We start from the raw sequence: 18,288 nt of genomic DNA, 5'->3' as shown, positions 1-18,288 counted from the left end.
ACCATACAGGCGATGATATTAACGATGGATCCAACATTACGACAGCTATGGACTTAAACCCATTGCTAAAACAAAAATCGTTTCAACTTCATCGAGATTTATATTTATAATTTAATTATTTAAAATACTCCTCACCGATTTCGATGATTTTCAAATATGGTATAGAACTCGATGTTTTTTCGTTTCTTTTTTTTTCGTTGCCTTTAAAGTGCCACAAATCGAAGAGTCAGGGGCAACGAAATAACAGTCTCGGATGTTAAAACGTATCAAATTTATTTCTAGGTGTCTGTTGTCGCGAGCTTGCCTCTGAAACTCGTTCCTCGAGCGCGATTATCGTCGAAAGAGGTGCACGCGTTGGTAGTCGAGCGAACGTGTAACTGCAGTCGCCGGCATTTTCGTTTGGCGCGCGCGTATGCAGCCCCGGCACAATTAAAAGTTTTCACGGAGCGATACTGCCGCGGGTAATTTGCTGAACGCGCTTGTTCGCTGCTAATCCCGTTATTTCGAATTTCCACGCGGAATGGGCCGGCCAGAGGGATCATCCGCGTTGTTCCCCGGAAAGACAACCGACCTAACGAGCGACGAATTCAAGTCTGCCGGAGCTACTCCTCCCCCGCAACGATGACAAACGGCGTCGGAAAGAGGGATGTTTTCGCTAGCCAGTTTCGCGCCGATAAAATTACCCCGTCCAAAGGGGGACAGCTTTTCCAGAATTTTTAAAATCGATTCCCTTTTCTATTTTATTCTCCGAAATTATATACGCCCTCCAAAATATTTCTATCACTGGACTCGAAAAATTAACAAAGTTGCTGCGGTCCACGCAATTAACGTCATTTTCTCGAGACCACATTTTCCCAAACGGGCGCCACGGTTTCGCGAAAATAAAGTTTACCCGCAAATTAAAACTTTTTATATTTAAAATTGTACATTTCTCGGATGGAACGAAACAGCGAAATCTTTTTACCAAATAGTTTGATATAAACACATCCGCCACCGCCATTTAATTATCTTATTCGACGTACGTTTTTAATTACATACGAATAAAATGTATTAAAAAAGCAAACCGAACGTTTCCATTTATTTATACGAATATAAAATAGGTAATCGTCCCTGCAGCGAACGTGTTAAAAATAAATCGCTAAAATTTTTTTCGGGAGCTAATTAAGTGCTCCGACTTTGCTCACGGAAGCTTCGACGCGGAATTTTCGGTCACACTTTTACAGCGAACGGAAGCAGCGTGTGACCAAGCTTCCAGCAAAACAGGTACCTAAAGTTTTTGGAAATTTTTACGAAAATACTGAAACATCCTCGAAGGGAAATTTTCCAAACGTGAATTTTCCGAACGAATTCGAAGGCAAGGAACGCGACCGAGGAGGATCGCAATAATTTACATTCTTCGCGCTACCGAAACCTACGGCGATCGCGTATTAAATTTACATGGAATCTTTGTACAAGAGTGATTCGTCCTTGATCAGCGTATCATAGAGAATTCCTCCTCGCGCGGCATTATTCTTGATCTTTGGAGATCCGAGGGAAGTCCCACTTCCGGTTCTTCGCTGTTGGAGAAAACGCGAACGCGATTAGGATTTCTCGCTGGAATCGTGAACCATGGACCTTCACCGGAATGCATCGTTGCAACCTGAAAATTGACAGAGACCGTCGTTTATTTCCTTTTTAAAGAAATTAGGAACTATACAGTAATAAATGTGTTTACAGAAATTGATCCTCTCAATTGCTTCCGATTCTTGCTTGAGACTCTTCGGTGGATAAACAATTTAAACGTATGGGACTATACTTAAAGTAGAGAAAATTAATTGTTGCGTTATAATCGGACTGCAAATCTTTATGCAAATTCATATTTTTATTGACACTTGAACTGACAAAGAAATTAAAACGATAGATATTTGAAGAAATGTTTAATGCAATGGGAATAAATGCTTATTCATTCTTGTACAGAAAATCACGGTTTGCAAAAATCCAGTCACGTCAATTTGTAACAATTTTTATTAGATATTACGAATGAGTCATTTTGACCAGTTCGGTAGTTTCAGTGTTAATAGAATTAATTAAATGGGAGCTTTCTCGAGGGTTGTCTCCACCCCTGCATATAATAATTCGTATCTTACTTTAAGTATTTCTTATATTTCTGCATATTAAGTGCATTCTGTACTTTTCTGAGAATTTCAATTTCCCCATAAATGCATAAACATCCGCAGTCTAGCTATAATGTCTGTTACAAGTCACCCCCCACCGAAGAGGATCACCAAATTATCGAGTTCAAGGACCCGAAATTGGTCTGAAATAAATTTTTTCCTGCAGTTTGAAACTCTCTTTTCATACCTCCTAATATGATACAACTCTCGAGTCTCGACTAAAAGAATATTAAAAGCATCGCAACGTTTTCCCCGAAAAGGGATCCTAAGAGATCCAGGTATGGACGACCATAGTGCATACCTGAATCGTGTTACGATTATGTTTCCACGCCACTGAGGTTCCCAGGGTTCTGGCCGCTGCTTTGCCCCCTGTTGGAGAGAAAGAGACACCGATAGAGAAGAGACGCGACCAGGGCACCGGTGATCGGCGCCAACCAGAAGATCCAATGATGGCTCCAGTAGCCGTTCCAAACGGCTGGACCCAGGGTCCTGGCGGGGTTCAGACTGCACCCCGTGTAGGGGATGAAGATTATGCAGAGCACCGTGACGCAGAAACCGAACCTCATGGGCACGGAGTCGGTGTTGCTGGCGTTTCGGTGGTCCCAGAGGCCGCAAGCGAAGAAGACCAGGATCCCGGTACCGATCATCTCCGCCATGAAACCCTGGGGGACGCTCAGTTTCTCGTTGATCTCCGTCATGCAGAATGAGTTCGCTTTGTCAGGCGTCGAAGCGAACATCAACTCGGCCGGGGTGATCGCCTACGGCAACGAAAGGACACGATTAACGCGATCGTTTCATCGGGCAAATCGATATCGTTGGTCGAGCGGTACTCTCGATACCTTTAGCAAGCTATAGCCTATCAGGGATCCCAAACACTGGGCGGCAATGTAAAGTACGGCCATTGGTAGAGACTTTTTACCCAGGATCAACGCGGCCACCGTTATCGCTGGATTTATGTGAGCCCCGCTGATGTGTCCTATGCACTGCAACCAAAATACAAAATCTGGAAACCACGTTTCTTAAACAATTTTTTTTCTTTCATTATTTAAATAGTACGATTTTTTATAACAGAATTCGATGGAGCAACGAACGAAGTTCTGTAATTTGGCTTTGATCGATTCCTGAATAACCATTATTCTGGATTTTTAACAGATGTACAACTTCTGAAGCAGTTCAAAGATTACAATTCTAACGTTTTGATAGTCGAGTTTGGAAATGATTAATTTCAGGATAGACGTATGTATCGAAACTGTAGAAATAACAGTTGGTAATTATTATTTAAAATACCGAAAATATTAAGAAATATGGCCGTGAGGCACAGAGTTAAATAAAAGTTGCAGCTAATTGGTCATTGTACGATGGAAACAGTGCCTCTATAGACGGTTTTTTTTAATTTTAAATTAAATACAGGGTTGTCTAAAAAAAATTTTTAAATATACCCTCTCGCTACATTGTATAATTTTTAATCAACCAGTTTTGATTTCCTACCTGACATGTTTCAAAAGCTGCTCTCTCGAAAACTTAAATATTTATTTTTGATTAACAGACTTGTGTCTTTGAAGTTTTGTCGTGTACAGTCTGAGGTCTTCGAGCCGAAAGTTGACAATTCTTAGACCCCGTCGTTCTCGAGTCTCGTTTAAGAGAAACAGGAGGACCGAAAATGTTACGCTATACCTGTATCGCAATCATCACAGCAAGGCCAAAAGTTAAGGAGATTTGAAATATGCTCGGTACGACGTTCAGACTGCCGATGCAACCGGTGCAACCGATGAAAACCAAGATCGCGGTTCCGATCATTTCCGCCAGCCCGATTATCAGGGTGTCCCAACCGGTCGCATCCTCCGCTATCAAGCTGCTCAACCCTGAAACGAAAAGGATAATTCGAGTTAGAGTGGCTCGAACCTACGCACAGTGGCCAATTTTAACGATCCAATCGTAATTACGAAACTCTCGTTAATTCTTTTGCCATAATCTCTTTAAAACTTCGTTCTAAAAATTCGTTAGTCTGATAAGCAAAGATGAATTATAATAGATTTGCAAGCGTGTGGTAAAGTACGTTCGAAAATGGACGCACAGTCATTGCGGGGGACGCAGTCGTCGGAAGACGTGGCGGTGCTCCAAGCCATTGTCTCGATAAGGAATCATCACAGCATCGACGAGAACGTGGACACGAGACCGCCGTGAAGATGACGTCCGATAAACGACGAAAGGAACGACGCGGATGCAACGTGGATCACCATCGTGCTATGCCGATTCGCGATCCTGATTTTCATCCTCTAACCTCTGTCCTATGCAGCTTTCGAATCGATAGCAAAGGGCCAACCTACTTCTCGCGATTCACAATTCTGTCAACGTTAGGGACTTCAAGCTATACTTCTGAAAAACGATTCTCAATTCTACGAATAGAATTCTAATCGACGTAAAATTTGTTATGTTACATTTGTGAGTCGAGATTCTTCTTTTTTTACACATCACAACCTAAGAATTAATAATTATTAATTGTCCTCGCGTTACGAATCTAACTTCGTTTCAGAAAGGTTAACTCCTATATCCGAAACGTCGAATAAAATAATAGAATTTTGATTTTTCCATCGACAAAATTCGTCGCGATCCGAAGAATTATTCGTATTGGAAAGATTGATTCGAAAGGTATCAGAACCAAACGAGGCTAGGTGGATGTCAAAGGTCGTCGGAATACAAATGGCAGGAACGTGGCCACTCGAGAGGCAACGAGCATAGCTAAGGGACACGTCTTTATTTTTACCCACTGAATGCATAATCGAGTGGAAGCCAAGAGGCGAAGGTTCGACCGTGAATATTAGAGCCCGGTTTCATTATCGTTTGATGCTCGACCCGGTTTCTCGCGGAATAATATCGTAGCCAGCACGTGCGAGATTTCTGCGCTGCGAATCCACGCTCGATCGGCTGCAATTTTCTTAATTACGTCGGAGGCTCTCCCGGCTCCGACTCATTAAGGTAACCGCGAACGTGCCCGCTCGATCGATGACTCTTCCAGATGGAATCAGGAACGAGAACGGGTCAAATTCCCACCTTTTTCGCGAGGTGCATTTTATTGCAAGAAGGCGACCGCGAAAAGCGAAAAACGGGGCCACGAGTTTCGAACAGACGACAATAGAATCGTTACGGACATTTGGTAACCTCTTTTTTCCTATTTTTCATTCTGTTCGATAAATTGAAACACAAACGGAAACGTTTTCTGTTCGTAGCAAAAATAATCGTAAAGTTGTACAACGCGCGAGAGGTTTTAATAAGCATTTAAACTTTTACGATTTGCTTAAAGTTGATTCCGAGCGCTGATATTAAGGAAATGGGAGGGAAAAACAAGCATTTAAAAAACACGGTTTATTAACAACACGATTTATTTCAGTTTGCAGCGTCAGGAAGATGGACTTTTATAGTTTTTTCGTCGAAGTCGACGCTTCCCATTGGGCCGCTCGCAACCTCGATTCGCGATGATTCTGTTCTATTTATCGCGAATACGAGCGGTAATCTCGGGTCACCGTTACGTATGCGTGCGCCAGAAATGATAAAATGAGTATCCACGATAAAAAAAAAAAAAAGAAATCAATACAGAGGTCAAGCAATGCGCGAAACTTGGACGAATCAACCACTTTCTGGATAGCCTTAATATACGCGAGTTTTCGGAAACTCTCCTTCCGAACCGAACTCCTTGAACGCAAAAAATTTACATTCCCATAACCATAAACTCTCTACGAGATCTAAAAACTCTATCTAAACTCGAACCTATTAAGATCTTTATAGCGACCGTAAGTGCATTTCTTCTCGTAAGAAACTTAAAAGAATCTTGATGACTGGAAATTCTTTTTAATTATTATTTTAGAGGATGTACACCGTAACTTTAGACTCTAAATAATATTAATGGATGGTACTCTCTTAATTTACTTTCTCGCTAATTAAACGGCTCACTCCTGCTCCCTTTGGAAAATTTAAAAGAATCTTGGGTGGTTAAAATACTTTTTAATTCTTATTTCAAAGGATCCAGGCTATAACTTTGTGTTTATATAAAATCGCTAGATGGTACTTTTCGAATTCAATTCCTCGCTAGTTTCCGTTAAATAGGTAACACCTGCCTTCTTTTGAGAAAATTTAAAAAATTCTTAGATGACTAACTTATTTTCAATTTTCATTTTAAAGAATGCAGACTGTTAGCCCCTAAATAATATCGCTAGATGTTCCTTTTTAAATTCAATTCGTCGCTAGTATCCATTAAATAGGTCTTCCTTTAAAAAATATAAAAAAATCTTGGTTGGCTAAAATTCTTTTTAATATTTATTTCAAAGGATGCAGACTATAACTTTGTTCCCTATATAAAATCGCTAGATGATACTCTTCGAATTTAATTCCTCGCTAGTTTCCATTAAACACGTGACTCCTGCTTCCTCCAGAAAATTTAAAAGAACGGGTGGCTAAAATTCTTTTTCATTTCCGCGTGTTTAGTCGTTCGATGCTGGGTCGTCGACAAGGCGTCGTCAAGCTTATCGGGTTAAAATTGGCTACCGGGCGCCAGGTAGTTTATATACGCAATCTTTATAAAATCTCGACGTTATTGTGATCATTGGAGTTCCAAAACTCCGTGCAATTTCAGCATCGGCGACGAACGGCGAGGATTTACCAAAGTTTGTTCGGAACCCCGCGACGCGTCAGCCTCGCTTCCAAGTTTCTGGTAGACGCATGTAAGTATGCAATCGCACACGGTCGTCGACGCAATACACGATACGCCAAAGCACGTTTGCCCCAGAATTACGGCCGAGTTCCCGTAATTAACCGTGTGTCGGCCGGATATAATTAGAAGCCAACACGTGTCACGCGCAATTTCCATTAGCGAACGCGTCCCGCCGAGAGCGACAGTGATCGCTCATTGATGTTTACGAATCGAGCTGATTGCAATATTCCAAAGGCTTCTGGCCGCTTTAAAGAAAGCGATTCTAACTGCAATAACAGCTCCACGAGCTAACCGGAGAATCCCAAAAGTATTCAACTTACAAGAAAATCAATTATTTCATGAAATGGCTATAAAAATAAATTACAAGCATTGGAAATCGCGACTCGGAGGGCCCTGCTAACCAACAACGATTTATCGTTAAAAAGAACAGAGTTGAAAGGCACGAGAAGAATTTCTCGGTTACATCACATTTTTCCGATTCGTTCGTATACAGCAATTACTTCACCCTTGCGTAAGAGCATGATGTAAAAAGAAAGGAAAAAAATGTGATAATATCGAGCAATAATAAGTTATCAAACGTTCGTAACGCTGAACGCATTTTTAAAAACGTAGGAAGCGTCTAGGAATTTATGAATGGCAAACGCCTGGCCACGGGGAATCTACCGTTTTCGAGAGCGTGCTGGTCGACGGGGTCTTCAGCGATGATATCTCCACGCTTTAACTGCAAATGAAATTACCGGGGACTGGTGTTGTCGGTAATTACGATGAAAGTTACCCGTCACAATTAGGGATCGAGAAAGTAACGGGCCGGCGATCAACATTTAGAAAATAGTGAAAGGTCGTCTAGTTTGTAAAATCAAAGTTATTCCCCAGTTTTGCCTAATTAATAAGCGTCTATCGACCATTAGCCCGCCATCTACCAGCGAACGTCGAACGATCAATTTTTCATTATCGCCGTTTGATAACGAGGAAGGATGAATCAACGTCGTGGAAAGAAACTCGACGATCGAGCATTTAAAGTACAATTTTATTCTGAGAAGAAAAAAAAACAGATAAAGAACCGCTGGACTGATCAGTCTTCACGGTGCATCGTGGACTTCCGGTCTTGGAAAAACCTTATCGATAAGTTCGATCAAGGAACGTATTTAAATTTTGTTCAGGCGCGAGGCCGTCATTGGTACGTGCGCATAGTTTTGCACGGTGAAAGTATAAATTGGAAAGGATTATACTTTCGGAACGAAACAGAGCCCCGACAGGCTTATCTGTTGTGCCTGGTCCAAACCAAAACAATACAAACATCTCCAATTGATCGTTCCCGACGAGAGAATGGAGTAGAAAGCGCGCGTGAGATCAGTTTCAGTTTCCCCGCGATTTAGTCCCTCTATGATATATAGCCGATATAGTTCAGGTTTCGACCAGAGCACGCGCGAAAGCTTCCAAAATCGAAGACTGCCTCGCACTGGATCGCTCCACGCTCCAATTAACGCCTCTTCCGTATTTTCCGCGGCACGTTCGCTCGAGCATCTCCGCCTCGCTCCGCGGATTCTTCGAATTCCAGAAAGAGCTACCCGCGACTCTAATTGAATCGCGCGAAAGTAATTTCGACCCGAGTTGCATAAACTCCGACATTCCGCGTGGGCTTCCGGAAAAACGCCCGGGAAAAGACGACGGGATTCATTTACGACCGCGATAATAGCATAAACTAATTCGAATAAACTGTCGAACTTCGAGTTTGCCGAGATTCGAGGATACAAACGGCTAAATTTGGCCCTCCTTCCCTTTAAAGAACCAAGAAAACGAGTCTGAACAATTGAGATACGATTTGATCAAACTTTAGTAAACTCTAGGCCACAGTATTAGATCAAACAGCACCAAATTCTTGCAAACTATGATAGTACTGTGTTATGAGATTGCAATTAGTACTATTTCAGGAGCTTCAAACTTGAATGAACTGTCATTACTGATATAGTGTTAAACAAACAACTTCCAACTTTAACGAGCACGTACTAAATTATGAGCTCCCAAGTCAGAACTTTGGAGAACTGTGAGATATCAAACTTACTCGTAGTCTCAAGACGTTTCACAAAAATTAGTCTAGAAGTGCACTGGGTTATTAATTTCGCGATCGTCGAGCTAGGAGCGGTTCAAACAGCTTCAAATTCTTGCAAACTATGAGTACTATGTTATGAGATTGCAACTTTAATGCATCAAAAACGTAGTATAGTAGAGTTCCGAATATGTGATACCCGATTATCCGGAATGTCCGAACAACCGACATATTTACTCCAAATATTCTTCAGTAAATGTTACAAATCATATTTCAGACAAACAAGGAAGTCACAGCCGTATGTGATGTTGATACTAAGCAATTTTATATAAGTTATTTTTTATTAATCAATTGTATTACTACATCCCCCATGGTTGTGTATATTAAAAATAAAATAAGAATTTTTAAGAAAAATTGACACGAGGTAAATGGAGAAATTTTTCGGCGAAATTAAAAAATTTCAAATCGTTCTGGAAAAATTATTTTTGGTTGCAGGGACCAATTATAATCATTTTTGGTCAATAGACAACCCCCCGAAATCCTACCCACTTTCGAGAAAAAAATTCCTTACCGAAAATATAATATGTGACCAGAAATGTGTCCCTGAAATTTCATGAGTTTGTTTAAAATATCATAACTCCTGAACGGATTGGATGATTTTAAAGTTTCAAAGCGCAAACAACACGTATTTTGGTGAAGAATATATAACAATTAAGACAAAAAATCGAAAAGTTGAGCCTTAATCCCGTAAAATGAGAATAACCCCATAAAAGTGGTCCAATTTTCAAACGACCATAACTCCTACAATAGTGAATATATTTCAATGAAACTTTTTTCTGAAGTAGAGCTCATTGATACCTACAAAAAAAGTACTAAACAACTTTTCCGTAGCTCGTCAAACAAATTTATTAAAAATCAAAAAGGAATTTTTAAGAAAAATCGACATGCCTAAATTTTTCGGTGAAAAAAAAATTTCAAATCATTTTAAAAAAATTATTTTCAGTTACGGGTGTCAATTACAATCATTTTTGGTGAATGGGCATACCCCCGGAATCCTACGCGTTTTCAAGAAACAAGTTCGTGTAGGTGCCGAAATTTTTCAACGAAATTCAAAAATTTGAGATCGATCTACAAAAATTATTTTCAGTTGCGGGGGTCAATTACAGTCATTTTTGTCAATACACATAGCCCCGAAATTCTACGCACTTTCGAGAAAAAAATTCTTTACCTGAAATATAATGTCTGACCATGTCTGACCAATGTCTGATTCCCCTGAAATTTCATGCGTGTGTTTAAAAAATCATAACTCTTGAACGGATTAAAGGATTTTAATGTTTCAAAATGCAAACAGCTCGTATTTTAGTGAGGACTATTAGGAATTTCAAGAATGTTCGAAAAGTTGTTTCTTAACCCCGTAAAGTGGGAAATCCCCCATAAAAATGGCCCAATTCCTCGTTTTTATCACTTCATATGTTGGTATAGTCCATTTATCCAACATATTCAGTTTCCCTGCATTGCCTCAGTTCGGAGTATGCCGGATAATTTAAATTTTACTGTACTATTTCAAGTGTTTCAAGCTTTAACTGTCAGATACAGTGCTAAGCAAACAACTCCCAACAAGGACGTACTAAATTAGGAGCTCCCAAATTAGAACATTAGGAAACTGTGGGATACCAGACTAATCGTAGTCTGAATATGTTTGACACAAAATTAAAAATCTAGAAGTGCACTGGGTTATTGTTCCGATGATTGTGAAGTAGGGGCAATTGTAGTCGAAGCTCGTCTTTCGAACGGTCAACGTAGAAAGGCAAACTTCCCAGTGAAAGAGGAAGAAAGTACGCGACGCGGTTTGCATTTCAGGAAATCGGGTTACCCGGAGATTTCGACGAGCCAAAGCTGCACCGCGAAAGCGAATACATAAATCGAAATTCAACCTGGCGCATACGCGTCCGCGAGTCCGCCATGGCGCAGTTTGCTTCGGTGCACAACGCAACAGATGTCCCATTACCGTGAAAAACGAGATAACAATTCGCATAGTATTCACTGATCGCGATACCCATTGTTATGCGAATGCACCGCGATGTTCGACAAATTGCCATATCGCTCAAAGTTCTCGAGGACATTTGTTCGTCGCGGCCGTTTCCCTTCGGCCTCCAATGGCGGGTAGAAAGAGGATTTAGTTAGCCTAGGATCCCTTTCCGCGATAAGTTACCGCTTACGATCCAGCCATAGTAATCTGGATCTCTCCAAAAACACCTTCGGCCACGATTCGATTTTCATTTTATTTTCATGGGTTCTCCAGAGTTGCGGGCGGCAATTTACTGAATTTTTCTCGAGACCATTGTGATAGAAACGAATAAAATTCAGAAAATGTCCGGGGGATTAAAGCGACCATCCGGTTACTCCATCCGCGACTAGCGTTGATAAATTTTGACCGGGGGAAATCGCTTCCAGCGAAATCAGAAAGCATAATGTCGACGAGTGTCGAGAACTTATTCTTTCCGTTCGTAGTTGGAAAGAACCTCTTATCGAGAACAGGGATCTTGTTTGCCCGATCGATTTGGATCACAAGTATGTCGATAAAGTACTCACGCGATGAAAAAGTATTCCGTCATCGATGATCAATCTAGATTAGAATCGAAGTCCAATTATCGATGATGTTTTAATACGTTGTCGTAACAGAGTATTACCCGTGTATTTGTTCCTTTATCGATGTTGCTAATGACAAATAATCATAACAATTTAAGAAAACAGTCACGATTTCTGAATAGGAGATCCGTTTCGGGGAAGATACTTTGGAGAATATACTTTGGAGAATATTTAAAGATTCCGAGATTTTATTCCTTCTTTCTCGGAAACAGCAAATACAAATAATTAATAAATTCGATTTAGTAATTTACGTACTAATTACGTAGTTATTAACGAATTCGGTAACAATTGCAGTGGCAGTATTTTTAATTATTTGTATTCGTTCCTCGATGTATCTTCAACGTGCATTTTGCTACCTACCCGGCGCGGTGGCTCTCCGAGGTCGGACGGCCCTGAGCGCGCGGAAGGCGAGCACCGTGATTGGTCAGTGTTTTTCGTTAATAATTCAAAAACGAAGCTCCATCCGACATTTTTGCAAAGGAAATTGTTGTTCAGAATCGTCTCAGCTACCCCCCATTTCCGGTTCTTACACTATTTACGGGACACCCTGTATATGTATTTATTCTTCGTAAGGAACCACGTGAACAGTTCTTTAAGTAAAACTTGACCAAGACGAGAAAACTCTTAACGCTTGTGTAACGATTGTAAACAGAAATAACAATTTATTGTTCACAGCTGTATCCTATTATCTGCTTGACAATTGAGGTTGTTGAAAAGTTATGGTGTTCGATAACAGGCAATAAGGAAGGTGGTACGTTCGAAACACTAAATATAAGTTGTCCTTCCTTGTTACACGTTCTGAGGCGTTTACCGTGCCGAGTAATTAGCATTACGTTAACGAACGCCCATTGCCACCTGCGCCACTTAATGACATCCAGTTGGTAAACGCCCGAATAATGAAACTGTATCGTTCGTTCCAAATTGAAACGAATACCGGTCACTTCCTGGTCAATCAGTTTGCAGTCTGCGAACGAATTATCGCGGATCAGAGGTCCTGATTACTATAGTCCGCCCACGGACCAAGGAACTAGCCAGATCAAAGGCCATTCAGATCTAATACAAAATAATTCTCATCTACATAAACCTTTCGAACGAGCAACAAAAAATAAATAATTATCCCTATCGAATCAAAATTGAAATTTTGTACGTGTGCCGAATAATTTATTTTCTACGAGCAACGAACTAAAAAGAAAATTCTTTACCCCTGATTCTACGATATATTTGGAGCCTGTATCGGTAAGAGAACGTTTCCCATGGTTTGAAAGTAGCTCTTGAAAAAGATTATGGTCCGCTGGTCCGAAAGCACCGTTATCGCTCGGACGACGGAAGATCCGAATCCGGCGCCCAAATCCACTGGTCGCCTAATTGCTCTAATCGTCGAGATCGTAATAGTTAGCGTCGATTGGCCGGACGCTAATTGGACCCGCAACGAGCGAATCCCCTTGAAGAGGCGAGTATTCGACAGAAACGAACGCACCTGCAGGGAGAAATAAGGAGCAGGTCCATTCTCCATCGGACGATAATGATTTATCGCGACAATTGTACGTGGCAATTTGCGGACCCCTCTTGGTAGCCGATTCTCACGACTGCTCCACATTCGCTAATGTAACAGGTTGTCGGCGGTCCGTAGAAGGCGGAGAGGAAATGCAAATGGCGCGAAACAATGTCCTTTGTGGGCTGGAAATGTAACGCGGCCATCGCGGGCGAAAGAGTAATTTCGTTTGCTCGCGATATCGAGCGGATAGACGCGGCACGTGATCCTCGCGTTTCTCTCGTTTTCCATGTTCCAGATACTTTCGCGCGAAACTTTCTTTCCGTCCCGGGAAACGCTCTCCGCCGAGAGGAACAAACTCGCCCGGAGAACGAAGAAATTTTCCGCCGACGAACGGTCGCTCGAACAGCGAAACTTTGACGAATCGTGGAGAAAAAATAATGGAACTAGCGCGTGTCTCCTTGGACGTGGCATAAACTAATTCGAATGAACTATCGAACTTCGAGTTTGTCGAGTTTCGAAGATACAAACGACTAAATTTGGCCCTCCTTCCCTTGGAAGTACCAAGGAAACGAGGCTGAACAGATGCAATACGTTCTGATCAAACTTTAGTAAACTCTACAATTTGGGATCAAACAGTTCCAGATTCTTGCAAACTATGATAGTACTGTGTTATGAGATTGCAATTAGTACCATTTTAGGGGCCTCGGACTTTAATGAACTGTCAGATACAGTGCTAAACAAACAGCTTCAAACTTCCACAGTAGAAATGTGGGATATGAAAATTAATCTTAGTCTCAAGATGTTTCACAAAAATTAATCTACGAGTGTACTGGGTTATTAATCTCGTGATCATCGAAGCAGGAACAGTTCAAACAGCTCCAAATTCGAACTCGAACAGCGAGACTTTGACGAATCGTGAAAAAAAAATGGAACTCGAGCGTGTCACCATTTCGTCTGGGGTCAACGAAACGAAAGTACGACTGTCGAGGCCCCGGGAGTTCTGAGTTCAATCGTACTCGTTTAATCAGGTGTTGCAAGGTTTTTATCTTATCCTGTGACGATTATGGTTCCTCCCCTCGAAACGCGCTTTTATTTCGACAAAATCTGGCAACGTATCTCGGACTCCATCGAGCCTGTTGCTCGCGTGACATTACCAAGCACTTTAATCGCCCGTCGAGAGCGATCTGTCTAGAAACTTAGAAAGCTGGACGATTTTCTGCGTCCACGAGTTTCTGAGCAAACTCGTAACAGTAACGACAAAGGTGCTCGAGAAATCTATGTTTAAACGAAATGACCAAAAGCAAAAGTAGTTTCGATGTGTCTTTCGTCCTTGTTGAAGTGCACGATTAAGAATTCTAGGTGTTTTTCCCCTCGCCTCTCGATGAGAAAAACTAACATAGTAATCGCTATCGAAGAGAACACTCGAGATAACAGGCTTGTAGTACGTGTCTAGTAAACAGAGAACTATTGGATTCTAGATCGATGTTTACTTGCGGCTTTGTGGCCACTTTTACGAATGGAAATTATTTCTATCGATGGAAAGGACAATGTTAAGTCATAGAGGGGTTTACTGACCCAAGAGCGTACAGCATATGCTATACACCGTTGGAAAGGTCTTGCCAAGGCGAATCGACTGATACCATTTTTAACTTCGATATCAGATGGGATAATGTCGAAAAATGGCCTCAAAGTTCGAGATTTTGCGGTTTTGAACAAAAGAAACCGGTAGTAAAAGCCCATCCGGCCCGAGGGACCTCGGGTAGGCACCTGAGGAAAAACCGAGGGGTGTAAGCGATACTCTAGCAGATTGGGACGGCAAATGTGCCCCACCACCTTCATTTCAGTGCCGTGTTGGGCCTGCGTTTGTCGCATGGGCCCCGTTCCAAATGCCCAGGGCGAAATCGCCAATGGATCAGTTGTTTTTCATGAACATAATATATTCATGGTAGACAATTCGCAGGTATAAGTTGGGAATGTGCAGATTAGTATTCAGACTAATACGTCACTTACAATAGTGAATGGAGTGACATTTTATTGATTGAACGAAACATAATGATGTGAATACTGAATACTAACCTGCACATTCCCAACTCATACCTGCGAATCGTCTATCATGAATATATTATGTTCATGAAAAACAACTGATCCATTGGCGATTTCGCCCTGGGCATTTGGAACGGGGCCCATGCGACAAACGCAGGCCCAACACGGCACTGAAATGAAGGTGGTGGGGCACATTTGCCGTCCCAATCTGCTAGAGTATCGCTTACACCCCTCGGTTTTTCCTCAGGTGCCTACCCGAGGTCCCTCGGGCCGGATGGACTTTTACTACCGGTTTCTTTTGTTCAAAACCGCAAAATCTCGAACTTTGAGGCCATTTTTCGACATTATCCCATCTGATATCGAAGTTAAAAATGGTATCAGTCGATTCGCCTTGGCGAGACCTTTCTAACGGTGTATAGCATATGCTGTACGCTCTTGGGTCAGTAAACCCCTCTATGACTTAACATTGTCCTTTGTGTCTTCGTTTCACGTGCACCGATCCAAAGTTTGGAGCGTTGTGGTATCAGCATAGCCTGATAAATTAGCAATTTTTTTATCGACACTGCACCAGTCGATTAAGCACCGTTAATCCATCGGATCGCACGAGAGAAAAAACGAATAATCGGATGGAAAGAAAGGAATGGTGTCGTTTTGGTGACCGGTTTCCGGGCGTTCACCGCGAACTTGACCCACTGTCACACTTGCAACGATCACCATGCACGTGTTCGCCCGACTCATTATCGTTTACTGTTTCCACGACGCTGTCCGTGAAAAATACGTAGCTCAAAAGATTAATCTCAAATGTGTTAATCTCTGTTTGCTCGTCGATCGCCGCGACAACGCGGTTTTGCGAGCGATCGTATTTGTTGCGACGATTTTTCGCGATGATTAACGAAACGGATCAACCAAACATTAGATTGATTCCTAGAGTTATAATTCCGTAAACGTTTCCCATAGAAAATGAAACTTCTCTCGGTTCGTTTCTCTCTTTGAGCCCTCTGATACCTGTTACTCTCTGTACCAAAGGGTTTATCTCGTAAATAAATAAATAAATAAATCGTCTTGTAAAAGCTCCATCGAGTCGAGACTCACAGGACGATTTGAGCTTCTTCTTGGCAGCCTGTATACTGGAACTCGTCCTGAGGGTGATACCGATGCTCCTGGATTTCCCCACAGAATTTTCCGTGGCCCCGTTCGATGTTATTATCGAGATGCCACTTTGCTCCATATCGGCGAGATTTATTGGCGTCGATCTCACCAGCCTGTCTGCTGAAATGCAAGTCGTTCGTTTTAAGCACAATCGTGGAAAACGTTTTATTTGATTTACACCGCGGGAACTCAGTGATCCTCCAAGGAAAATAAATCATGCGATGCTGTGCTTGTCGTTTTACAGTTATTTACAATTTTTCACCCGTCGACTATCTCCCATATTAAAAATTAAATTATAATGTAATGTATTGTGGAATTATTGGATCTTCGGAGAAAATTATTTACTGTACGCTTTCGACTCGTTTCTAACTGCAGAATCCTTCTCGATCCAACAATGAATTTGATCCATTCGACGTTATACACGTAAACAAACGGAAGATATCTTCCCGTTCGCCGTGGAACAGTAGTGCGACTAGCGATGAAATACAATTGCGAACGTAAACACCGATGAATTACGGTCTCCAAACACGTTCTCTGTCAAATTGGAACTATATCGTGCGTTCGAGCAACGCCGAAAACAAAAGACAATCGTAAATCGACCGTGACAAAACGATCCAACGGTTGTAAATCGACGGAGCCAGCGCGTTCGATTCGAAAACTGCATTTCCGATGTTGTAAATTTTATTCGGATCGCAGAGATTTGGATCGTTATCAGATAAACACGAGCCAAAAACAATACATGAGATCTGAAAAAAGGCCCGAGTAACTAACAATTTTCGTTTGAACATGGATTATGTTAAGAACTCTGTTTCTATCGTTTCATCAATTTTGAAACTGTTTGATTTCTGTTTGGACAAATATTATTAATCATTCGTTTTTACAGTAAATGAAACGAAAATTTTCGAACAATGTAAATATATTAATCGACACGGAAAGCTTCAGTTTAATTTCTCTAATAGTCTCCATTGATCTCCAGTGTTCAATCTGCGGTCAAGAATCCTTCGATAACGATGCAATCTCTTCGTGCCGTGTTGCAAACGTCAATGAGCGACGAATGTCGTTGATAATTAATACTAACGCGTAAGGTGTTTCGAATGTAATCAAATTCCATGTTTATGACACGCGATCGCGACGAGAAACATACGTGATTTCGATTTTTCCATCGTTCCCTTGCAACCTGACAGAAATTAACATACACCAGCTCGTATAGTTCAGCGACCGTAGACAGTTTATAAAATTTCGAAACAAGAAATTGAGATTATTCCATCGTTCACTGGACCAATTTTTTACCTCGATTTAAATTGAAATTGTCGACGATACGAGCGAGTCTTTGATAATTTGACTCATAGGTTTTTATTAAATAAAATGATACTACCTATAACTGATACTGATATTTATACTCATAAAGGAACAGAAAAAAATGCAAGTTTTGCTATATATTTTCTATAATATTTTCGATGATTCGAAGATCCACGAGTCGAAACGTCAGATCAGGCTCGTTCGAGATTGCTCTGTTGATCCTTGGATTGTTTTTAATTCGAGATGTACGGACTCACCTTCGATAATGCGGATGGTCGGATTCAAATGTATTCGAAACGACGAAAATCACACGAAGATTATCAAACAACGGTCACACGACAACTGAGTTATATCGATTGGTTCCCTCTCGAGCAGATCCCTGAATTTCGTGGCCGCGATTCGAGTGTATTCGAATGTCGCGTGGCTTGGACGAGACTGAATCGTTTCGCGAGTCGCCTCTACCTCTATATGTAGAATCTCCACCTCTGCCAGTCAAGACTGTCGGTCTCCCGTTACACGACAACGTTCTGCCGACAAGCATTGGGAACTCGCTTCTGCCAAATCGCGACCCCACCACGACGCAATTTCGAATACACGATTCTATAGCAATTTGAAACTCCTCGCGCGAATCACGTCAAAGGTTGCTACCTTTGGTTTGCATAAAAGTGCAGCTCGAATCTAAATTAAATTCCTTCGTTTTTGACACCTTTAAAGAAAGGGTTCCATATAAGAAAAATAATTTTTCTCT

At 41.4% G+C, this 18,288-nt stretch overlaps 1 protein-coding gene across 2 annotated transcripts; it reads right to left on the bottom strand.

Moving 5' to 3' along the window:
* Positions 1 to 287: 287 nt before the first annotated feature.
* On the bottom strand, positions 288 to 17,965 carry LOC122403674 (aquaporin AQPcic-like). Of its 2 annotated transcripts, none has more exons than XM_043407327.1 (6): positions 17,798 to 17,965; positions 16,185 to 16,361; positions 3,828 to 4,015; positions 2,993 to 3,136; positions 2,455 to 2,911; positions 288 to 1,639 (listed from the first exon to the last, which is right to left on the bottom strand). In XM_043407327.1, exons 2-5 carry the CDS (start codon positions 16,318 to 16,320, stop codon positions 2,471 to 2,473), a joined length of 909 nt encoding a protein of 302 aa, XP_043263262.1. In that variant the 5' UTR covers positions 16,321 to 16,361; positions 17,798 to 17,965; the 3' UTR covers positions 288 to 1,639; positions 2,455 to 2,470. The 2 variants fall into 2 exon arrangements, with proteins under 2 accessions (XP_043263262.1, XP_043263263.1); XM_043407328.1 differs by having other exon boundaries at positions 16,185 to 16,358.
* Between the last annotated feature and the right edge of the window lie 323 nt (positions 17,966 to 18,288).

Source organism: Colletes gigas, unplaced genomic scaffold, assembly GCF_013123115.1.
Source record: "Colletes gigas isolate AHSC1104 unplaced genomic scaffold, ASM1312311v1 Colletes_gigas_Sc00069, whole genome shotgun sequence".
NCBI lineage: Eukaryota > Metazoa > Arthropoda > Insecta > Hymenoptera > Colletidae > Colletes > Colletes gigas.
The sequence above is the reverse complement of the archived record's forward strand: the minus strand, read 5'-3'. Positions and strand labels throughout refer to the sequence as shown.

Bases quoted from the DNA above. Each gene is read 5' to 3' on its own strand.
- LOC122403674 (XM_043407327.1), bottom strand. From the start codon at position 16,320: ATGGAGCAAAGTGGCATCTCGATAATAACATCGAACGGGGCCACGGAA. The intron at 4,016-16,184 runs GTGAGTCTCGAC...TTTTCGTTTCAG, and splicing joins GAAGAAGCTCAAATCGTCCT to GGTTGAGCAGCTTGATAGCG. The intron at 2,912-2,992 runs GTATCGAGAGTA...TCGTTGCCGTAG, and splicing joins TAGGCTATAGCTTGCTAAAG to GCGATCACCCCGGCCGAGTT.